A 25059-nucleotide genomic window follows, 5' to 3' on the forward strand; every position below is an offset into this window, starting at 1 on the left:
TTATTAACAATTCCTGCTGATCGTACGTAACGCCGGTTGGAGGTACAGGGGTCACACTTTCAAAACTCGCCAAGTGAACGTAAGTACTTACGCTCTATTTTCTTGTCTATGATTAAGTGAACGTAAGTACTTACGCTCTATTTTCTTGTCTATGATTAAGTGAACGTAAGTACTTACGCTCTATTTTCTTGTCTATGATTGGTGGATTTTGCTTGAAAGGCCGTCAATGATTGGCTGATGAACTTTCGATCTATTAACTTCTTTTTGAAAGTATAGTGAACGTAAGTACTTACGCTCTATTTTCGTGTCTATGATTGGTGGATTTTGCTTGAAAGGCCGTCAATGATTGGCTGATGAACTTTCGATCTATTAACTTTTTTGAAAGTATAATGGGTACAGATAAGCTGCTGGTATCGCAGGCCGCCGGACTTTGATCGTCGGCTGAGGCAGCAAACGTCACGTGGCGTTCACGGACAAGGCAGATGCTCGGTTGGTTATAAAGTTCAAGCGTTGATTGCTTGATTATTTAGTCAATTGTATTCAAGGAAATTCAATAAATTAATTATGAATTACAAGGGAAATCAATCGTATTGATTGACTTAAACCTTTACGTTCTTGCCCAATTGAATGTTCATAATTTCGTGCGATGAATAACTTATGATTCACGGTATTTTTTTTCTCAGCCAAATTTCCTATGTACTAAAAATTTAATTAGTCTATATTTAATTAGTCTAATCTTAATTTAATTAGTCCAATTTTCCTAGGTACTAAGAATTTAATTAGTATATATATAAAACTTCATGATACAGGAAAAATATAAAAATATACCGTAATTTCCTCTTCATTTAATTTTCATAATTAGTAAAAAACAATGCTACGTATCTCGGCATAAGGCCATGCGCCCCCTTAATTTCACCGAATAATAATAATCAATAGTTAATATTATTATCTGAATCGTTTCAATTCCCTGTATAATACATGATCCAGCAACAATTTTCAGAAAAATATAAAAAATTGCTTCATTTACTTATCGAATTCTGCACAAAACAACAATTCATTGAGTAATGCAAGGCACCGGTTTTTATACAATACAATAGTTTGCTTCATTTCATCTAGTTAATGCTTGCGAACTATAACTGTACTGTACCTTGCGTACTGTAGCTTTGTGCATTTTCTCTTTATATTGCAGGAACTCATAGTCATTGCTTCATTGCACTGACATAATATTATAATACTATAAAATACTATGCATGGCATTATTTCATTTCACTTTTTAGTGCCAGACAATGCTTTATTAGCAAGTATAAGTGATATCATGATGCAATTTCTCGATTCAATGCAAGAAAAAGCTTTATTTACATCGATAAAATGCACGAAATGATTGAATTTATCTTAATAGTATAAAATAAGCTTTATTTCTCTGCTTAAAATATAATGCCTCGTTTCAGTCCGATTAACAATACGAAAAAACTTATAATTAGCATCCAATTATGAATGAGGAAATATAGGAATGTGTCACCTTTTTATAACCTGCATGCCCAGTGGCATTTGAACCTGCATGTCCAGTAGCATTTGAACCTGCATGTCCAGTAGCATTTGAACCTGCATGCCCAGTAGCATTTGAACCGGCATGCCCAGTAGCATTTGAACCTGCATGCCCAGTAGCATTTGAACCTACATGCCCAGTAGCATTTGAACCTGTAGGCCCAGTAGCATTTGAACCTGCATGTCCAGTGGCATTTGAACCTGCGTGCCCAGTAGCATTTGAACCTGCATGTCCAGTAGCATTTGAACCTGCATGCCCAGTAACACTTGAACCTGCATGCCCAGAACATTTGAACCTGCATGCCCAGTAGCATTTGAACCTGCATGCCCAGTAGCATTTGAACCTGCATGCCCAGTAGCATTTGAACCTGCACGGCCCAGTAGCATTTGAACCTGCATGCCTAGTAGCATTTGAACCTGCACCTGCATGCCCAGTGGCATTTGAACCTGCATGCCCAGTAGCATTTGAACCTGCATGCCCAGTAGCATTTGAACCCGCATACCCAAAGCACTCGATACTGTGTGTAACTGAACCTCTAAATCAACAGTTTACTCTTCCTGAATCTCACTCAACGAGCAAGCAAATCTCATAACCATTGTCTGTCTCATGGCCTAGTTAGAAGGCCGTGGATTGGGATGAAGTTTGTGGACTTTGAGTTCTTCAGGTTATAAGTCCTCATCGTACGTAAGGAATGTGTAACGCCGTCCTCTAACAAACCCACTGCAATTTTGCGATGAAAAGTACACTTATTAAATGCTGTATTAAACAATATTAGGCCATTTATAAATTGTGTTTTAAATGTTATTAGGCCATTTATAAATGGTGTTTTAAATAGAATTAGGCCATTTATAAATGGTGCTTTAAATTGTATTAGGCCATTTATTAATGGTATAATAAATAGTATTAGGCCATTTGATTAGGAGAGATTACAATGATGTGAAATATTAAAAAACCTAATTTTCTTTCACTTCAAAATCTTATAATTATTTTTGTAATCCTATCTCCAGTCTATTGCCGTTTTGGGCCATTTTTGACACATCAATAATTTATCACGAAACAAACACAGATGTGCGAAGATATATCCTCATATGACAGACCCACTCATATTACATGAACAAAAACATTTTAAACGCTTGCGGTAATCGAACTTGCGTACTGTAGCTTTGTGTAAACTGTACTGTAGCTTGCGTACTGTAGCTTTGTGTAGACTGTATCGCAGATTGCGTACTGTAGCAAGAGTGTGAAAAGTGCGATTTAAATTTTGTTTGCCTTGGCTTGTTTAGCATAAATGACTGTCTATCCAATCATGAAACTAATTGAGTACAAGCTGTAGTTATAAGCTCATCTTGTGGTACTAATTTTAAAGTGGCACACTCATTGCTTTCAAAGTTAAGAAGAGGAATTTTTTAGGACAGGACTATTAGGATCAAGTTTCGCAGTTGCCAAGAAAGCTTGTGAAGATTGAGAAAAAAAACAGCCGTAATGCCAGAAGAGACTTCGAGGTTAACGATAACATACTAGCAAATTTCTGGTAAAAAGTGATGCATTGAGTCCATATGTAATGCATGAATTTTTTTAAGTAATACAATGAGCCCATCACGTCTGGAAGTTGTAAAACATTACCCGACATTTGAAGATAAAGCTGTACCAGTAAACAGGGTTACAATTAACGTTGGTAATTGCACCCTATTTAGGTAGCAGGATCACATTTACTTCAGTTTGGGAGCATAAATTTCTTTATCATGCACTTCCGAGAAAACGATTTTATTCTTTGATAAACTCAATTAAACGTTCAACTCTCACTACGTCGAAACTATTTTTTGTTTAGATTGCTGTTATATAAATATATTATTACAAATGTAATGTATAATAAGTCTCGAGAATAAACTAAAAATAAAATTGTGATTCGATTGAGCAGATTATGAATAGAAAACATGAATATATTATGTGTTTGATCACGACAATGAGCGCGCAATTTTAATTAAGTTTACTTCAGTGCCACGTGCAGCAGGGCTGAAGCTAACCACCACTTTTTGACCGATTTATGGGTGGGTGAGTTGAAAATGAAGTTAGGTTTTGCATTCGAGTTGGCAGGCGGGTCCGCAGGCGTGTCCGCTGAAGTGTCGATTCGGTCACTTTTTGCCTTCGCCGTCACCCTCGTCGGCACCCGCATGGCCGTTAGCGACCATAGAGAAAACTTTTACCCTAAGTGAGGGTAATAAACATTTATAGGGTAGATGTGTGTCAATCAAATTAATGCAATGATTGCCCTCACATGACAGTTCATCATCATCATGGAGTGGCCAGACATAGACTATTTATATACTAATTAGAGACTTCTTCGTCGTTTAGACTACATTGGGACTAACAACCACGACATCGAAAACGTCTCACCTACCACCTTCAGTCTGGAGGACAAGGGAATCCCTTGAGACAAGCTCACAAGACCGTCGCTCGCACTGTGCTGGAGGAACCCACCAGCATCGTCATCATGACATGCAGTGGCGCCAATATTAAATGACCGACAATTGCTGAAACCTTCATCTATGGGGATTGGACCACAGCTGTCTGTTTTCAAACTACCAAAATTGTCTGAACTTTGAAATCGTTTTCAGAGTCATTTGCCGTTCCAAAATTTCGTTGTATTAAATTGACGTGTATTATGATGTACATTTGTCCACCAAAATTTCATTGATCGATTCTTCTTGTAACTTGAGAAATGTATGTTGATACATTCGAAACGTCGTTTAATATATACATGCCTTTCGATCTATTAACGTCATCTGAAGAATTTGTCGACTCCATGAATATTGGAATATAATGCATTCGCTGATCATTACCCGTATGTGTTTCAACAAGAAAATTCGGTGATCTAATACTAATTGCATTAGATTTAGTACACAATTTTCGATTCAATTTTTCACCGTGATGAATATCTGTTAAACCCACGAGGATTAAGGGTAAAGTAACAACAATTTGGGGTAAGAATCTTTCCGCTTGGGGAACACCAAAGCTCGAGCCTCAAGGCTCAAACTCAACTTGGTAAGTTGGTTAGTCTTGAGTTTCACGTGTTTGAGTGAGGGTGTAACTCTGCATTTTTTTGGCATCTTGCGTGTTAAGTGTTCCGCCTACACTGTGTTTATTTGGGGTGCCAAAATTTCTGCGATAATGATATTTCAGTTTTTCCCATTAAAAGAGATTAGTTGGTGTTCTCTATTAAATTACGGACGGAAATCTGATAGTATACGCTCCTCCAGTTTTAATAAAAGAAAAAAACTGAGAGAGAACAATGCATGCTGTTGTTGCGGTGGCATCTCACAGTTTAATTATGATGAGCGTTGTATCTTACACCGTAAACAATAAGGCTGGCTTCTGTACATTAAACGCACATTATTCGATTTTTTTCGACGTAAAGAACGTTCTATTCATTTTGTTTCTCTGTAAAGCCTGACGTAATGAATAATTTTTTCGAATTATATGCGGTCTCAGCATTATGCATTCAAATAAACGAAAAAGATATTAAATGCTGATGGTCTTTCTTAAGTTTCAAGATAAACATTAGTAACGTGATCGTACATTAAAATTCTGAAATTGCAAACTAAAATTTTGCTGGAGTACATTGTTCATGATTTGTGCGTATTATTTTAATCACACAACAAAGTAATTTTCATTACTTGGAATTTCCCGTGCACGAAAACTTCAACCTTTGGACATCGTAATGCATCTTGACCTTATCAGTAGCTCCTTGCAATCTTGCAGACAGACGTGGTGCGATGTTGGATCGTGATGGTCAAGACGTTGTTGCGACAGAAATACATACTCACTTGGTTGTAGCGCGATCAAGTGGTAGCACATATCACTACCAGTGATATGTGCAAGTGTATGTACTGGTCAAAGGTGGGCAGTAGCGCGTTACGATGTAGCGGCCGCTATACTAGCGTCCGCTACATTTTCAGTAGCGGTAGCGGCGCTGCATTTAAGCAATTGTAGCGGTAGCGATAGCACCCGCTACATTTAGAGCATGTAGCGGTAGCGGTAGCGGCCGCTACATTTCAAAGTAGCGCTGCCCAGCTCTGGTACTGGTATAAATCACTCCCAGTGATATGTGCAAGTGTAGGTACTGGTATATATCAATACCAGTGATATGTGCAAGTATATTGACTGTTATATATCACTACCAGTGATATGTGCAAGTATATTGACTGTTATATATCACTACCAGTGATATGTGTAAGTATAGGTGCTGGTATATATCAATACCAGTGATATGTGCAGGTATAGGTATATATCACTACTAGTGATAGATGCAAGCATTAGTGTTTGTAAACTGACGCGGTCAGCGTGTCAATCTCAAATTTTCGTGTCAATTTGCTAGCGATATCTTTGTTCACGGATGTTCGTCAATCAAGAATGAAATTTGTGAACTTTTTTATGCCATGTTAGAAACTTCAATTTATGCACGGTTAATAGAAAAAGATATCTCTTGAATTAATTAGAGGCTGAATCAATACAGTTCAGAGTTTTGATACAGTTTAGAGACCATTTTACGCTCATATCTTCTTCTTATTATCCTTCGGTAGCAGAAATGGATTGCATAACGATAATATCATCTGATAGATATCTTTTGATGTATCAGATGAATTAGTTATTGATATTCACTATCAGTTAATTAAGGTAGATTTTACTTGAGTTTTTAACTTTCGTGTAATTACAACGGCTTATAGCGTCCAAAACGTTCACCACTCACCGTTATTTTGCATTAAATTTCAGGTATTAATAAACACGAAAAATTTACCTTCGTAAAATTAGCTCTAACAAACAACTGTAGAGCAGCAAACAACGATAGACCGGCTTCTCTAGCTGGTCGATTTGCTGACATCTCTTAACATAAAATTTGTCGTTTTTTGCCAAGCTTTATTTTTCAAGCATTGGCAAAAAATATCAACGATGTTATGAATTCGTTAAAAATAAATCAGTCGTCAGCATTATTGTCCTATTATTTTCAACAAACGTGCTTTGTCTTAACCAAGAAATATCTCGTTCATGTCTATGTTAAAAAGAGTTTGATAGCAAACAATTGAACTTTTAATCGATCCATCTTAACTGATTCCGTCTCGTCAGCTTTCACCATGAACTCTGCAGTGAAAGCGTGAGTATTTTTTCACTTCTGACTTTTGAAAACAAGTACGTATGTTTGTTGATAATTATGTATTATATTCGTATTATACCTAACCCTTTCCCGGACGGACATAGAAATACTATAAAAATGCGATATATGATGATAGTGCTTGAAAGCATGACCAATTCTAAGATATATTTACTCAAAAGCATTTTTCAAGAATTTCCGTGTATAAATAGTAAATCACAATAAATGAAGTGATCATATACATGTATGGGGCCTCGCCGGCTTAAGGTAAAAAAGACTTCGCTGATTTTGACATTGAGAGTTTACTATTTTTGCTATTTAGATGGTAAATAGCACCTTGATTGCTGTTTTATGCTTGCATTATAACACATACAGGAGAAGCAATCAAGATGAACTGAATTATAGGCATTTTTAGTACATATTATGGCAAGATATTTTCAGACCATTAACATACCGAGAAACCAAGTTTTCACCTATCACATGCCACACACTTTGGTTCATCAAGGAATCTGTTTATATATGCATTCAGATACAGGTGCACCTCACACATTTAGCACACAAGGTTTGGTCTGATGATGTACATCTGTTGGCTGCCGTGCTTGCGTGTCTGGTGATTCAAGTAATGAGGAAAGTGCTCTAGGAGGAAGAAGAATGGCAGGGTTTTATGAGCTGTAAAAATGGGCTTTCATGTCCTCTGAACAGCTTTGGAAGTATTGGGTGAGATATTTCAGGATTGTTTTGATTAGCAGCGAGACTCCTAGGACCTTGAGTGATACTTTTTCATCACTAAAAAAAGGCTTCATCCTGATCTTATGTTTTCTGATACTCGCACCCACATCCATGCTGCCTGTAATGAGTCACATTCATATATACCACATATACCTCCAACTTGTGAAAAAAATTATCAGCAAAAATTCGAGTTTGTGAAGGACATGTTATTGTCTGGTTCAGGGCAGAGACAATCTTGCTTGTAACTCCTATGGTTCTATGTTCTGTAGCGAAGAAAATGCCAAGAGCTTCGACTGCAGTCGAAGTCTGGAAAAGCATTAAGTGGTGAACCATAGTTACTTTCGACTGAAAAACATGACCTGAATCATAGTACGGCTAACCACTAAGGGCTAACAAGCATATTTACCAAGCGCTGTAGAAATTTCTTATATAGCTTGCATATGTCCGAACATAATCACTTCTATCTCCAAGCATTGGCAGGCGTATGCACATATATAATCACACTATTTTTCGCAGTCTAATTTCACCATCTTGCATTTGCTTCACGTAAATGGCATCATAATCAGTCAATAAAGCAAGTTTTTATCTATGATACTCGCAACTATCACGGAATTACCTACGGTATATCGTTAGCTAGAGCTGATAAAGTTAATACGATGAGGTCCCGAAATGCCGTTTTTGCCATGTCTCCGCACCCACAGTACTTAGTTTTTAAGTCAACTCAGACAGACGTAAGAGCTCGTCTGAGTGCTACGTCATAACTCATACATGACGTAACTCATACACGATCTGTGATTGGTTTGAGCTTGTTGGCGGGCTGCCCAAAGCAATGTGGCTGACTTGGAGGTCTTTTTCCGACTCCCATTTTAATTACCATATATGGTAACTTACTCGCGAAAGGGATAAAATAATTATTGTCATATTGCGAATGATTAATTAACGCAATTCAGACAGCATAATTTTACCACGCTAAAATTTTACCAAGTGGACGTACTGTTGAACTTGTGCACTCCAACAAGGATTCAAGGCATTAAATGCGAATTGCTTTGTTTTATAATACTACCATATGACTTTCCATCCGTTTTCATAATCGAGTATTTTGAATTTAATGTAATTTTCATTTCGTTGATGCGTCTTGGTAATTTGAATCTAAAAGGAATTTGCGGTAATCCGTGAAGGTGATCAGTACCTACCCCCCACAGGCCGCTGTCGGTGACGCTGGTGCTCTACGTGTTGGGCATCGCAGCGCTGCTGCCTTGGAACTTCTTCATCACTGCAGACTCGGTGAGAGTTCATGGTCAATTATTTCCATTACTGGGAATAATTATGATGTTTATTCTTTGTAAATAATCATGATGTTCCTTATTTGGGAATAATGATGTTGTTTCTTATTTGGGAATAATCATGATGTTTATTTTTTGGAAATAATGATGATCTTTCCTATCTGGGAATAATGACGATGTCCCAGGACGTTACGTCATTGGAAATAACGATGATGTTCCATGAAGTTCCATTATTTATCATTTTTGGAAATACCGATGATATTCCAGGATCTTCCATAGTGGTTATGATGCTGAAACACATTTGCGAGATTAGGCAAATTATTCAAAGTTGGTTTAATCTCCCTTAAGGCCGCGAAATGTATTTTATCCCCAGTCTACACAATCTTTGTTAAACTGAATGTTATTCGCCTACTCATTCTGCTCCGGCAGTTTTGGCAGTACAAATTACGCAACGTGACGCTAGGCGATGCTTGGGATTCCGACAACTCCACCCTAACGCCGCTGCAACTCGCGTTCATGCCTTCTCTTGTGGTCATATCTAACGTCTTCTGCTCGGCTTTCCTCCTCCTCACTTCGTACTTCGTTACCAGGTCTTCATTTTATTGTTTTTGGAAAATTTTGTAATCAAATGCATTAACAGTTGTCACTGATCATTAGTATGTGCTTCGGACGTAGCAGTCCCAGGCCGCCCTGGAGACATTGATTGGTACCAAAACCGATGTTACTAGAATAACCGTCTAAAGATAAACTTTTAACCTTTTTTTCTGCGGATGCGTTAATCGTGGTGATTGATATTTGTACATAAAGGCTTTGTAACTGGTGTTACTAAGTCACAAAAGTCATTAAAAGTCACTCAAGTTTACCCACTAACGTTATTAAACCATATGTTTTGGTTTCTACTCTTTCCACGTTTTTCAAGTGATTTGCTTCAGTATATTTTATCACAGTTTATATCTTATCTGTTCTCAAGTTTCCTGTAATTAGATAACCTATCGTGCCAATTATCATAAGTAATAGCTTAAGATGATGACAGCCATTAACAATATATGCTGTTCAGGATTCGAGAGGTACCACGCATGCTGGTCACCCAGGGCGCCATGCTGCTATGCATGGGAGCCATCACCATCTTCGCGTTCGTCAACACCGACACATGTGCGTTCTGTTCAGGCAACTTTATTATTTTCTCCTTGTTTATTCCTTATTAGAATAGAATAGAATAGAAGTGTCGGCGTTGAAGAAATAGGCCCATGGCCTGTTGCCGATTCTTGAACTTTTCGTGACTTGATTCACAAGGGATCCGGCCTTTGGAACCTGATCTTTCCATAACTGACGATTGATTGAGATAGCTGCTGGACTTATTGCCTGCTCCGTAATTTGCTAGTGACGTCGATAATGGAGGCTTGGAAGCTTCATAATCTTTAATCTTTCCTCATAGGACTTGCCTTTCAAGCCCGGAACTATCCTTGTTGCGCGTCTTTGAACACTCTCTACTAAATTTTTGTCCTTTTCAAATTTCGGTGAACTTGTAATCTAGTAAAAAAAACTCGGCATGGTATTGAAATAACTCGTGAAACTATCGAACTTGTAATCACGATGGTGCTATTTGTGCAGTCGGTCATTGAATGGTTCGATTTGTGCAGTCAGTCATGCATGTCACACCTAAGTGCATGTGACATGTGTTTAGCCGCTGGCAGCGACTGCCATCCACGCCAGGGACTTATTAATGTCCTGTCACAGTAGATATTCTTTATATTTCAATTGTTAAAATGTGTTTTGCTTTGTTAAAAGACGCTATGATTTATTACATAGTTAAAACTTAAAAGACGGTATGATTTTATTATATTATTTTCGTATTAATTTACGTTAAATTAACATTGGGGAAAGGTTTGTTATTCATCTGCTACATCAGTTGCACAAATTTACCTTCAAACCACTGTAAGTTGTTTCAAATTCTTAAGGGGGAAATTTATAATGGAAGTTCTATTAATGCATCAGTTAAGAGTTATGGTAATAATGCCGCTACGAGCACAATGGTCAATGATCAATACGTTGAATGGTCAATAACTTAACTAATTAGTTTATAGAAGCTTTTAAATACTCAATGAAAATCCAAAAGAACTTCATAGTTTACGATCACTTGACGAAAATAAAGAGTTTGATAATAATTTTCATATAATAATAACTGCAACAACGAAAATATTGATTAACAATTTTCACTAACGAAACAACGGTCTTTATTCTTTCAGGGCAAACTGCGTTCTTCGTGCTGGTGCTCATCATCGTGGCCGTGCTGAACGGTACGTACGTAGACCTGACGTACTTCACATTATTCACTTTCATTCTTCGAATTCACGCTAAAATTTCCTCGAATTTTCCGAATTTCTAGAATTTCCGTCAATTTATTTATTTTGATTTACTTTATGCGTTTACAGCCACAGGCGACAACATTCACTTCTTTAGAATAAGTTCATAATTTTCGTTAAAATTTGATAAGAAGCAATGCTTTATTGCAATAGTAATTCTGATGGCGTCGTTTTTTATTTCTTCAGTTTTGTTACTGTTCGATCTACCATTTTGAGTTTTTTCCTTAGAGTTCATTGACGAATATATAGAATCCCTCAATTCATAACTGTATAATAATGTGACTGTTAATTAGGACTGTTGGGAATTTTATTGGTGACAGTGGTTCTCGACACGGAATGTTTTTTTTCGCGGGCGCAATCTTTTTATGTATATGAACTCGTGACGTTTTTTCCGTAGCTGTCACTTCAAATGTGTCATTTTTCTTCAGGCCATGATAGTGACTTTAAGCTAGTAACCTTGCTCACTTATACTTGTGAACAAAATTTTTATATATGATTGGACCGGAACGAAACTTTTTGTTATAAAAGGGATGGAACCAACAGCGGTATGTATGAGATAATTTGCAATTAATTTATACGTTACAGTATTTACTAGCCTTTTTAGCGCATTTTCTAATTTATGAAAAAAAACGCTATTGTGCTCGTCATGTCCGTCCGTCCGTGACTAATTCGTCCATCCGTGACTTCACGGACGGACGAGAAAATGCGCTCTCTGTCACTCACTGCATTGAGGACTGATCTAATTTTTTGGTGCGTGTACATGACCGTGACTATAAAATGTATGACAATGCTGGTTAATTGATACATTTTTCCTGATCACCTCAAATAGGGTATGGACGGGTACCACTTCGTAAAACTCAAATAAAATTTTAATCTTTTGATTAGTCATTTGTTCTAGTACTTACTTATGTCACATATTACAAATTTAAATGGTAATTTTGAAACGAAACAATATATTTTGAGAGAATGTAGTAATGCATTGCTACAGTTCGCGAGTGCATCAAGTGTCTTACTGAATGAAATACGAGTAGTACAGGAAGAACAAAATGATTTTAATTCCTCTAATTATTAGTGCTTTAATTATTCAATAATTTTCAACAGATTTGTACCTAACTTTTACTGAAGTTTGAAATAAAATAATTGGTCAGTTTTCAAGGTGGTGTTGCTATAAATACCTAGGAAATTTCCGAGCAATATTCCGGAATTTCTGCAAAAGATATGTTCCTAATTCTAATATTTGTATAATTGTGCATAAGTCCTAATTATAAGTGAATATTTTTCAATAATAAAAAAATGTAAATGAATATTTTTCAATAATAACAAATTAAAAACAATTACCAATAATATATGTAGATGATATTAATATCAATATAATCAAAACTGGTCAGGTTTCGAGGCAGTGTTCCAAGGGTCGCTGTACGGCATCACAGGACAGCTGCCCAGCCACTGCACCAACGCCCTCGTGTCCGGCATGGCTTGGGCCGGCGTCTTCTCCAGCGTTGCGCAGATCATATCTCTTGCCGTGAATATTATTTCATTATTGTTTCTATTATTATTATCAGTATTGCTTTTATTATATTTGATGTTATTGATATTGTTATTATTATTGTTATTATTTCTATTGTTGTTGTTGTTATCATTATTATAAATTTTAATATTATTTATTAATATTTTTATTATAATTATTATTATCATTATTATTATTATTATTATTATTATTATTATTATTTAAAAGGTCATTTTGACATTACAGTTATATGACAACACAGCAACACAACATCCTTGATAGTTCAATTATGTTCCCTCCAGCCTTTGCATTCTCTTACTTGCTGATAACGCATTTAATCGTTAATTAAAATTCTCAGACCGCTCGTAGCGATAATTATGTTATTTCAACCTTGAAGAATTCATCCATTAAAGGACTTGTTTGCAAGTTATTCTGTCCGTAATCAGCATTGCAATCGTAGTATTTTTTATAGCATTTAACTGAAGACATTACTGGCGCATGGAGACTGAACGGATTAGTTCATAAATTTTTAAATAGTTAATCTAAAGGTTTTTAGATTCGTTCAAATGCTGTTTTCGAACTAAAAATCAAAATTAAATATTATTCCTCCATAGACCATCGTAATATTCAGTATATTTTTTAAATAATCTATCAAATATAATAATGTTATTTAACATATTCTAATATTTGTTTAATAGATCGGTGATGCAGACCCCGTAAGGACAGGCATCATATATTTCTGCATCGCTGATGCGTTCATCCTTTTAGCCATCGCCCTCTACTATTACATGACCAGAATAGTGAGTGAGAAACGTGACTAATATAGTGAGTGAGAAACATGACCAGAAGAGTGAATGAGAAACATGACCAGAATAGTGAGTAAGAAACATGACTAATATGGTGAGTGAGAAACATGACCAGAATAGTGAGTGAAAAACGTGACTAAAATAGTGAGTGAGAAACGTGACTAGAATAGTGAGTGAGAAACGTGACTAGAATAATGGGTGAGAAACGTGACCAGAATGGTGAGTGAGAAATNCTAGGTTTATTCTAGAGGAGATGTGTATAAGAGACAGGTGAAGAACATGACCAGAATAGTGAGTAAGAAACGTGACTAAAATAGTGAGTGAGAAACGTGACCATAATAGTGAGTGATAAACGGTTCTAAAATAGTGAATGAGAAATGTGACTAAAATAGTGAGTGAGAAATGTGAATAAAATAGTGAGCGAGAAACGTGACTAAATAGTGAGTGAGCTACGTGACCAAAATAGTGAGTGAGAAACGTGACCAAAATAGTGAGTGTAAAACTGAGCTTTATTGGGAAGTCCTAAAATTTCTCGGGCTATTGAAATAATCTTGAGTCAAATTTCGTGTTTCTGCCGCTTAATCTAGTCCAAATAAATGTTCAATCCAATTCTTATTTGCTCGTGCTGAATAATACATAATTATTTCAATGTGTTATTTTTTGTTTATCTGAGGTATTCCAGCTGTCAGCAAAATTTATATTGGATCACAGTTCTTCTTAAATATTGCCTAATTATGTAGGACCTTCTCTCTAAGTTATTATCCTTCTCTCTAAGTTATTATAAAATATTTCCTTATAATATATACAAGACTTCCCTTTAATAATATCTTTCTAATGATATTATGCAGCCTTTCTACAAGGACGCTTTGTCCACCAAAGAAGACTTCGTAACTACAGACAAGCAGCCCACATCTCTGGCAGACTACTGGAGGGTCTTCAAAAAAGTTCGTGGTTGTTTAGAATAGAATAGAAAAGAATAGAATAGAATAGAAAAGAATAGAGGTGTAGGCACTGAAGAAATAGGCCCATGGCCTGTGGCCGATTCTTGTACTTTTCGTGACTTGATTCCACAAGGGATCCGGCCTTTGGAACCCGATCTTTCCATAACTGACGATTGATTGAGATAGCTGCTGGACTTTATAGCTCGAGATAGCTGCTGCTTTATAGCTGAGTAGAGATGTTTAATGTTATTGTTCAAAACCATTCAAGAGTAACGAAGGCATAATAACGGAGTTCGATACATTTGTTGAAACATGCCAGTTACAAGTTTATAACTCTTCTGATTACGAAGAGTGATAATTTACAAACCGTGCCGGCGTTACATCTAATCGTCTCCTAGTTTCTGTCAACACTGTCAACATGATTGTTGTATACAATGTCAACATGATTGTTGTCAACACTGTCAACATGATTGTTCCAACACTGTCAACATGATTGTTGTCAACACTGTCAACATGATTGTTGTCAACACTGTCAACATGATTGTTGTCAATGCTGTAAATACTGGTTACCTGATTGTTGTCATCACTGTCTAGTTGATTGTTGTTAACAATGTCAACATTATTACTTATAAAAATCTCAGTAAGCTAAGAGCTTGTGTACAAATTGTTGCCTTGAAGGTGTGGAGGCTGAGCTTCACTATGGGCATGTCTCTCCTGGTGACGCTGGCCATCTTCCCTGCGGTCCAAGTTTACGTGACTTCCAACACGCCGGACGGGCCCTGGAAAGATGTTTACTTCCAGCCAACCATCACTTTCTTGCTCTTCAACATCGGTGATCTCGTGGGCCGAGAACTGCCTAGGTTTCTCAGATGGGTGAGACTCGTGGTCAGGTATAGGCACAAATCCTGATGACAAAAAATTCATGGCATATTCCTTTAAAAATTTAAAAATATAACTCAGTACTCACTGCATTGAGTGACAGAGAGCGCATTTTCTCGTCGACGAAAACGTGAAGTCACGGACGGACAGACAGACGGACGGACGGACGGACATGGCGAGCACAATAGCGGCTTTTTTCATAAATGAGAAAATGCGCTAAAAATAAGGTAAAAAATCAAGTCATTTTTTTCTGTTATGAGTATTCATTATAGTTGAAAAACATTGCAGGATCGATCTAGGAGTAATTTTCATTTATTTTCAGCCTAGAGCCAGAAGCTGGCTGCTGCCCACCCTGAGCTGCTGTCGAATAATAATAGCGATTCTCATCATGTTCTGCTACGGCGTGGACAAAACATTCCCCACACTCTTCTACAGCGACGGTGTCTACATTTTCCTTAACTTACTGTTCGGCGTCACAAACGGCTACTTCGGGTGTCTCCCTCTTGTTTACTATCCTGAGTTAGTACTTATTATTTAATTTAAATTGTTTTACTGATTTTAATTGTTACCTTATGTTATACCCTTTTAATTGTTACCTTTACCTTAAAAGTTATGAATTTATTAAGATTTATGCTTCGTCTCCACCAGACTTAGCTTAACATAACATAACATAACATAGTGATCTCTGTGCTGAAGCGTAGGCCTGATGTGGCCTGTCGCCGATCCTTTTTATTTTTCGTGCCTTGTTCACAGAAGATCTAAAATCGTGTCATTTGACCGGATCTTTTCATGACTGACGATAGTTTGACGATATATATTTTTCGATGAATCGTGAATCGAGACTTACTCACAGATTGGCCTGAACTAGCAATGAATAGGAATTAATTTGTACTTGATTATGATGGACTTAATTGATTAATTTCTTTTTTATCATTGACAGTTTCGTGGAGCCATTCGAGAAGGAGTTGGCGGGCACAATCATGGGTGCTGTGATGGGTGCCGGGATGGTGATCGGGTCACTTATAAGTCCAGGTTTTGTGGCCATTTGGGGTCCTCAAGATAAATGAAGCAGCGATGTTTGTTTTTCTCTAGGTTTATTCTAGAGGACCGCGACATCGCAATAAAGCAGCAATGTTTATGTTTCTCTAGGTTTATTCTAGAGGACCGCGGCATCGCAATAAAGCAGCAATGTTTATCCTTCTCTAGGTTTATTCTAGAGGACCGCGACATCGCAAGCACCCAAGCTATCGCCCAAAATATAAAAAATCCTCTAGTGTTCTACTGCCCATCGATGTTTTACTTTTTTTAGTACGAGAAAACGTGCCAATGAGGTAAGAGGGAAAAATGTGCATTTTAGATATTATATTTTTAGTGTTTTTGTTTGTTAATGTGGCTATGAATTTTATTTGCGACAAAGCTCTTTAAAACCGTGGAGTTGTTCGAACTAAGGTAATATAGTGGGATTGTTAGTTGTTACCGCTGGTATGAACTACATATATGTAAATATTCAGCTCCTGTCAAATGGATTTTAAATCAAAATTCAGTCTGCGATGATGAATTAAGAAATTGAGAATTTACATTACTTTCCTTAATGAAGTGAGATTGGGTGAGCGGCTGAACTATTTTTCTAGTCCCAATAGCGTTAAAAACCTTAGTTACAAGTTAATTACTTTTTTATCGACTTGAAACGGACAAGTAAATAATTTCATGGAAGCAACTTTTGTGAATATCCTTGAAGTCAGGAATCTGAGATCTGAGGGTGGCCCAGTGGTTACATTTCAGAGTACCAAGATTGGAGCAGAAAAGGCGCGGGTTCGATCCCAGCTCTGTGCGCCAGTTTCTGGTCAGAATCGGCGAGGAGGCCGGGCGGTTAAGCACAGCAGAATGAATTGTAGCAGTGAGTTGCGAGTCCGAGACCGCAAAATGCTGTGAATGTTCTGCGATGTTAAGAATCGGCGACAGGCCTACGGCCTACTAAACGCCGAAACCGCTATTATTATTATTACTTTTATTATTAATCATGGCTGGGCGGTAATGGTTCAAGTTCATTGCACCAGAATTGGAACAGTGATCTTTGGGTTCGATATCAACAGTGGGTTAACACAATTGATATTGTAGCAGTGATTGGTTTGTTCGAGACCTGCAAGTAACTGTGAAAATTCTGCGATGTTTGGAATTGGCAACAGTCCTAATGGCCTAATCTGCAAAGCTGAAACTGCTATAATTAAGTTTCACTTTACATTGATTCGCGGCTTTTTTTCAACAATTTCAAGATTCAGAATAGTTTTATGTATAAATAAAATAATATAATGCATGACTTATGTATTGTCATAAACAGTAATTCAAATATAATTTTGCTTTGTTTTTAGCAGTGTTTATTAACCATTTATGATGAAAGTTGATTCACGCACCCTACTCTATTTAGATATTTGTTATTTATCATTAGTTCTCACCAGCGCAGTTTGTCGCGATAAATCTAGATTGTGATTATTTGTTAATTTTATAACACTCCACTCGCGTATTAGTGATTCCGTGTTGTATTACAATATTTTCCGCTACAGCGGAAATGATGTTTATGTGTCAAAATAGCGTCTTGTAAGTTGAATGCGAGCATTGGTTCCGAACCCTTCGTTATCCTACCTAGAACTCAGACGTCCGGGCTCTCTTATCAAGGCAGCTTAATAAAATCATAGTGACGAGCCAGAGAGTTTTTAGAATCAGTTCATTTTCAATTTCCTCAATTACCCAAGATTTAAACCAAAATCTTATGTATGATAAAACTGGCATCCATGATAGTCCTACTTTGCTTTGCTGGCCTACCTACTTGATACTTTTACTTTTAGGACTCAAAAGTGAACTTAGTCTTAAGAGAGAGTCTAAAAAACTCACTACCAGCGCCAGGCTGCCTTGTAACTAAGTGACAAATATCATAAATCTGGAGTATATAAGGTTAGTTGCCATCTAATTTTACCTAAAGTATAAATTACAACAGTTTTTATTTGGTAAGAAGATAATTTTTGGAATTTGGAGTATCTTTTAGGTTTTAGCTGGACGGTTTTGGATGCCATTTGCGATTTAGCCATAGTATAAGTAGGCCACACGGTATTATTGCAGATTAACTACATCCAAAAAAAAGGGTGTTTTTTTTTTTAATTATATGTTTTTTGGGGTGTAGATGGTATTATTGCAGATTAACTAAAGGTGAGTGGGTAACGTAAGTTACGTAACCCCCATGTTAGTAAGTCGCGAAAAAAATCGGTTTTCCGATGCCGACCGCCAAAAATGGATTTCAGATTCGTAATCTACACCCCAAAAAACATATAATTAAAAAAAAAAACACCCTTTTTTTTGGATGTAGTTAATCTGCAATAATACCGGCCACACTCAGGATGATGTATGTTTTCGGTGAATTTTCCCGCGCATTTTCACTTTTTTTATGCTATTGCTGTGCACAGTTGGCACAATGTAATGAAAATTGATTATCTTCGCGCACGTGTTCGCGCAATCCCGGGTTCCCGGCCATCTTTATTTTAGAAGAAATTTTTTCCAAAGTCATATGGCAACACTGAACACCGTCTGTTTACATTTAGTATGTATAACAGCCGCAGTTTACGATTACCGTACGTTCCGTATCCGACAAGGCGGACAACCGGAAGAGTCAGAAGTAACCCGGACATGTCTTACATTTTATTATTGTCAGTTCGACTCGCGTAGTCAATATACTCACGTATATTGTTGACTAAAATAGTAGAACTATTTTAGCTTTCTAAAGTACGGCGCACGGCGCATTTTTTTACCAACAAAGTACGGCGCACCACGCAGGTCGTTAAAATGACAAAATAAATTCCCGCGCACCTGGCACATCTTCCTGACCATGGTATAGTAGGGCAGTTGCAAATGAGAGATTTAAAAAAAGTTTTTATTCCAAATTGCCTGACTTAGTCCAAATTTAGTTGAGTTATGTATAGTAAGTATTGTCAATTAATATTAGATGGCATGATTTATTCCTTTACAGTTTACACACATGCAATCAATGACCAGAGAATTAAATATTAAATTTTAAAGTAAATTTTGCCCCAAAGAAGGTTGTAGGTAGACTTCTTCATTATTTGGATTGCATTTGGCAATTTGGGTGATTGCAGTAACAACTATGACATTGGACAGCCGTTTCTCCTACCACCAGAGACAAGCTTAAAACCAGACCAGGTCTCAAAGTATTACACTCGACTGACTCGAGCAGCATCATCTCAAGATCAGCGATGAATTTGACTGGCACCGTGACTGGCATGACACCCTTGGCAACAAAATCAAACCCCGGGCTAAGCCAAACAACAGCTCCTGCAAAAAAGCAAGAGTTCTCCAAGAGGCAGGTGTATTCTATAAATTTTACTTCAAAGAAAGTTGTAGAATTCTTCACGTTATGGATTACATTGGAGTTATTGGAGTGACAACTGCAACATTGAACTGCTGATTCTCCTACCACCAGAGACAAGCTCACTACCATACCAGGCCTTAAAGCATTATTACCAAGCAAGTTCATCTCAAAATTGACAATGAATTCAACAGGCTTTGTGACACTCTTGACAACAATATCAAATTCCAAACTAAACGCAAAAATGCGGGACTTATCCGAGAGGCCGGTGTAGTCTATAAATTTTGCTTCAAAAAAGGTTGTAGACTTCTTCATGTTTTAGACAACATCGGACAAATTGGACTAACAATCAAGACACCGAGCCGCTGTCTCGTTAAGTACCTTCAAACTGGAGGGCAGGTGAATCACGCAAGACAAGCTTACAACCAGACCATCACTCGCATTGTGCTGAAGGCCACACTCAGGATGATGTATGTTTTCGGTGAATTTTCCCACTCATTTTCATTTTTTTAAGCTATTGCTGTGCACAGTTGGCGCAATGTAATGAAAATTGATTCTCTTCGCGCACGTGTTCGCGCAATCCCGGCCATCAATTCTACGTTGCGCTGCCGCGCACGAGCAGTTTGTGGAGGAACAGACGTAATACTCACATTACTCAGTACAGTATGCCTTTAATTATCTTTCAATAATACCGTATATGATTTTTCTTGATACGGAAATTTGGTGAATGAGAAGTCTAGAACTTTATCATAGAAGAAATTTTCTCCAAAGTCATATGGCAACACTGAACACCGTCTGTTTACATTTCGTATGTATAATAGCCGCAGTTTACGATTACCGTATGTTCCGTATCCGACAAGGTGGACAAGCAGAAGAGTCAGAAGTAACCCGGTGGCCGGACATGTCTTACATTTTATTATTGTCAGTTCGACTCGCATAGTCAATATACTCGCGTATATTGTCGACTAAAATAGTAGAACTATTTTAGCTTTCTAAAGTACGGCGCACGGCGCATTTTTTTACCAGCATAGTACGGCGCACCGCGCAGGTCGTTAAAATGACAAAATAAATTCCCGCGCACCTGGCACATCTTCCTGACCATGGGCTGAAGGTACTCATCAGCATCATGATCAAGCAGTGGCCTAACAACAACCGAGTGGCAATAGCTGAACTCTGAAAGAATTTCTGAGTAATTTTTGGTCTAAAAGTTTACTGTTGTATCCTATTTACTTATATTATGTACTTATTTTCACCAAAATTTCAATGTTTAATGCTTCTTCTAACTTAAAAATGAATGTTTGTTGCATTCAAAATATCGTTTATAAATAAGAATTACTTCCTGAAACTTGCCTTTTAATCTGCCGTCATCTGAAGGAAAGTTACCACTCACTGATAATATAAATCAACAAATTCTCTGGTCGTTGATTGCAAGTGTGTAAACAAGTATTTTAAATTGTGCACAAAAAAATTTTTTTTAAGTTTCTCAAAAAATTTAGAACATTACAATATAAATATAAATGGAATAGGTACAAATGAAAGTGAAAAATATTTGAATTTTTTCTTTTATTAAATTATGTCTCCAAAATGGACCAATTTTTCCTACTTTTATTTGGAAAAACTATCATTTATAGGTTTAGGTTTCAATATTAAAGTTTTTTATCAAGTCGTTAATAAAAACAAGTCATTATTATCATTAGTTTTTCAAGTCATAATTAAAGTTTTTATCGTTAATTTCCTGCCCGAGCTGGTCAAATTATACTGCCAGTTGGATGTGACTTTAAAAACTAAATGTCCTTCGCAAGCAAAACTGCTGGTCTAACATTTTGTTTCGATTGTTGTGGTTTCTGGTTTGTGTGTCATTTGTACTTAGTTGATCAGCCTGACTACTTACTGCTTTGGAATATTAGGCAGAATTTTATGGAAATTATGGGTAAAAATGATCTTTTGCAGGTAATTTTCGAAAGGGCAGACAAAAATATGATGTTTTTCTTTATTTTAAACAAAGGAATTTAGCAAAGGCTATAGAAACAAGTGAAATGCTCCATTGGCATGGGCATTTTTGTTTCATTTATGGGTGCATCTTTTGTCATATTTTCTAGTTTGGACTTCTTATTGACATATTGGAAAAATTAGGCAGAAGTCACCCATGAGCCATGAATATAACAAAAACGCCCATGCTTGCCAAATGAGCGATATTTGGCTGAAGCTAAGTGGGAACTTGGTGAAATGGACAAAAGCACCAGTAAATCTGGCAAATTTAACCCATTCCTGTAGCCTTTTCCCAATTTATTCAGCAAAAAATAATAGCCTATTTCTATTTGTGATTTTTCAAAGATCACAGTGAAACAATCGTTTTTACCTATGTTGCAATATAGAGCAGAAGTTTCCTAAAATTGCAAATAAAAGCATTTGTTCTACAGGTGATTTTCAAAAACTGCAGATGCAAATAGGCTGTTTTTTAATGAAATTGGGATAAGGCCATAGGAATGAGTAGAATTAGCCAGATTTACTGGCATTTTTGTTTGATTCACGGGTGACTACCGCCAAATTTTCCATTTACGGTTTTAACCCTCAATTTAAGAAAACATCTCCCTAATAACCCAAATTGGATGCTTGCAATAAATTTTCTCAATTTTTAGTACCTTTACACGATTTATTGAAAACAATACAAAAAAACTTCATATTTTTACCTTCAAAATACTATCAGCATTTAGAAGCCTTAGGCCTAGAAATTGGATCTTGGTGTTACTATTACCAAACACTCGAAAAGAAGTTCAGAAGATCATAAAAACATTTCCCTTAAAATTGTTCTTTACTTGTATTTTTGTAAAGAGATCTTGAAGGTTTAGGTAGTTACATTGATTAACCCTTGATAATACAATAATGTTTTGGGTCTAAAAGGCTGATCTTGCCAACTCTACACAGAGGCTACCAGATCCAACACACTTTTAAAAATTAAATAGGAGATAACAGGCATGGAATATGACAACTTTTAAAGTCATGACATGAGCTTTCACACAATTTTTGGAACTGCAAATTTCTGGATAGCTGAATTGCTGCTTACCCAATGGTAAACAAAAGTTGATGATCAAGCTATGACTTATGAGGTCCCAAATTTACCAATAATGTGTCACTTAGCAGTTGCAAGACTTGAATTACTAGTAGGAATAATCTAAACTTGGAGAGTTAATATTTTGAAATAGGTATCAAACTTGATACAATATGAGATATTTCCTTGATTATATATGTTTGGTCAAATTTTGAGGTAATGTGCTTATGTTTATTTCCCTTTGTGTTTTGTTCAATATAAATATTTGTCTACCAATATTTCTAAAATTTCAGATCATTGGGGTCAAGATGCTGAGCAGTTCGAAGAAAAAAGACAAAGATATCAGCTCAAGCTGCACTTCACTTGCTGGCAGATACCAGAAGAGAGACTCTCTCCCACCTGTCTCTATCAAAAATGTCTGGACAAGTGACGAAGATGAATTGCATGCATCACAGAAAAATGTATCAAACAACCCAATCACACATTCTCCTCGTCCTCAAAGTTTTGGCCCTCTTCAAGACTACCAATACATGGCTCATACTCCGAATTATCAACACCAATCAATGCTCTCCAGTAACAAACAAATGCCTTTGAGCCCAAGCTATCAGCAGTCCAATTTATCACCCTCTTATAAATCAAATTATCTTGTGCTAAAAAATCCTGCTGGAAGATATTCACATACTAATGACTTTAGGCCAACACAAGGACTGGAAAATGTGTCGTACAATGAAAGTTATCATAATTCACATGGGATGATGACAGCTCTGTCTTCGCCTAGGCAGATGAGTTCAGTCAGAAGGTCTGATCGATTGCTAGACAGAACTTTTAATGATCCAGGAGGTAGCCATGATCAAATTAACTTTCAGTACTATTTCAATAAACCCAACTTGCCACCAGACCAGATGTTTACCGGACGCAAATCGGACTCTTTTAATTCATTCTACTCGCCGTCCTCACATTACCGTCTACAGCGTGCAAGTGATGAAACGACTTCTAGATCTTCACTTGCTCTCGCCGCGTTGAATGCTAGTGCAGATCGTGTCGATTCTCCACGTAACCGCAAAGGATCGGTTCCCATATCTCCGTTGCCACCCATGAAGCAGTTCTATTCGCCGTGTCGGCAACCGTCTACTTTGTTCAGTTCTTCCACTCCTCGGTTTGCTTTAGCCCCAAAATCTTCCCCTAACCTGCTTAATTCGTCTCTACCAATTCTCGTTGATCACAGTAATCATAATGCGGATGCGTCGGGTGTCAATAAATATTTGTCTTCCAATTCAAATGCATCGTATTGCGATGGCTTCACGTCCAATAAGGTCTCTTGTTCGCAACTGAGTCTTCCAATTTCACTTCCTAGCGAACCATCTCATGAAAAAGAAAACCTCCCTCCAGGATGGTCAATTGACTTTACTCAAAAGGGACGGAAATACTACGTTGACCACAACACTAAAACGACGCACTGGTCTCATCCATTCGAAAAAGAAGGACTTCCAGCGGGCTGGGAGAAAATCGAATCTTACGAACATGGAGTTTACTATGTAAACCACTTCACTCGACAGGCACAATACGAAAATCCATGTGCGCAACAGTACATGCCCAAATTCTTAGACAAACTTAATGCTAATGATAACCGAAACTGCCCTCTGCCTATACCTTTTCACACCGAGTTCCGACAGTCCCTGTCGCTGATGCCAGCCTCTCCGTACCTACATGCAGAAATTCCTTACTGGCTACGAGTGTATTCTCTAGCTGACCCTAAGCTGGATCACAAGCTCCAATGGCACATGTTCCGTCTTCCAGAACTAGACTGTTACCAAGCAATGCTCAACAGACTTTTCAAGCAGGAGTTGCACAATGTCGTCATGAGCTATGAGATGTACAGAATCGCTCTCATGCGTGAATTAGAGAACAGAAGCATGGGTGATCACGACCGACCGTGCGGCTATCACAAGCCAGGCGTTACGCGTGTTGGTGGTTTGACACTGACAGAAATTCATAACGACGAGGGCCTCCATAGTGCATTTGACGTGTCTAACTTCAGTGTACCAAACGCCGTTCAGCAGTCGAGAACTGAAGCTGTGGGCGGGAGTCGGAGCGTCTTGGAACTGGACAAACTGCACGAGTCCAACGTATAGTTAGTCATTGCATTCTATTTTCGAGAAAATTTACGGTGTTGAAGAAGCTCGTTTGAATGGAATTTTACTTATTTGTAACCGAACAGTCGTTATTTTACGTTAATTCATGCTATTCGTGAGCATGCGTAAGATATTTGATACAAGATTCTCGCTTTTCGTGAAGGTCTTCTGGTGTCGTTACCGTTAGTAGTCTCATGTGGTTCCACGTGCTCTGGACTGTGCCTATGCGCCCCGCCGCTTAGCTCGTGGTATCTCTGACAGCGAGTCTTTTTAGCGCATTTTCTCATTTATGGAAAAAATACACTA

The 25059-nt window shown here is 37.3% G+C and overlaps 2 protein-coding genes across 2 annotated transcripts; both read left to right on the forward strand.

The window, feature by feature from the left end:
- The first annotated feature begins 6316 nt into the window (after positions 1-6316).
- LOC108671296 (equilibrative nucleoside transporter 3) lies at positions 6317-17003 on the forward strand. Its single transcript, XM_018158809.2, has 11 exons — positions 6317-6695; positions 8624-8705; positions 9134-9294; positions 9762-9856; positions 10951-11001; positions 12456-12589; positions 13273-13374; positions 14229-14324; positions 15000-15194; positions 15523-15719; positions 16141-17003. The coding sequence occupies exons 1-11, from the start codon at positions 6676-6678 to the stop codon at positions 16265-16267; spliced, it is 1260 nt and encodes a 419-aa protein (XP_018014298.1). The 5' UTR covers positions 6317-6675; the 3' UTR covers positions 16268-17003.
- A 1081-nt stretch (positions 17004-18084) lies between these two features.
- Positions 18085-25059, forward strand: LOC108671078 (scaffold protein salvador). The gene is made up of 2 exons (XM_018158561.2): positions 18085-18149; positions 22915-25059. Exon 2 carries the CDS (start codon positions 22930-22932, stop codon positions 24751-24753), a length of 1824 nt encoding a protein of 607 aa, XP_018014050.1. The 5' UTR covers positions 18085-18149; positions 22915-22929; the 3' UTR covers positions 24754-25059.

Source organism: Hyalella azteca, unplaced genomic scaffold, assembly GCF_000764305.2.
Source record: "Hyalella azteca isolate HAZT.00-mixed unplaced genomic scaffold, Hazt_2.0.2 contig10672, whole genome shotgun sequence".
NCBI lineage: Eukaryota > Metazoa > Arthropoda > Malacostraca > Amphipoda > Hyalellidae > Hyalella > Hyalella azteca.

What these genes read in the sequence shown, in the direction of transcription:
- LOC108671296 (XM_018158809.2), top strand. Translation starts at nt 6,676, where the DNA reads ATGAACTCTGCAGTGAAAGC. An exon ending in ATGAACTCTGCAGTGAAAGC is followed by an intron (nt 6,696 to 8,623) that starts GTGAGTATTTTT and finishes TACCCCCCACAG; the next exon opens with GCCGCTGTCGGTGACGCTGG. An exon ending in CGCAGATCATATCTCTTGCC is followed by an intron (nt 12,590 to 13,272) that starts GTGAATATTATT and finishes TTTGTTTAATAG; the next exon opens with ATCGGTGATGCAGACCCCGT.
- LOC108671078 (XM_018158561.2), top strand. Translation starts at nt 22,930, where the DNA reads ATGCTGAGCAGTTCGAAGAAAAAAGACAAAGATATCAGCTCAAGCTGC.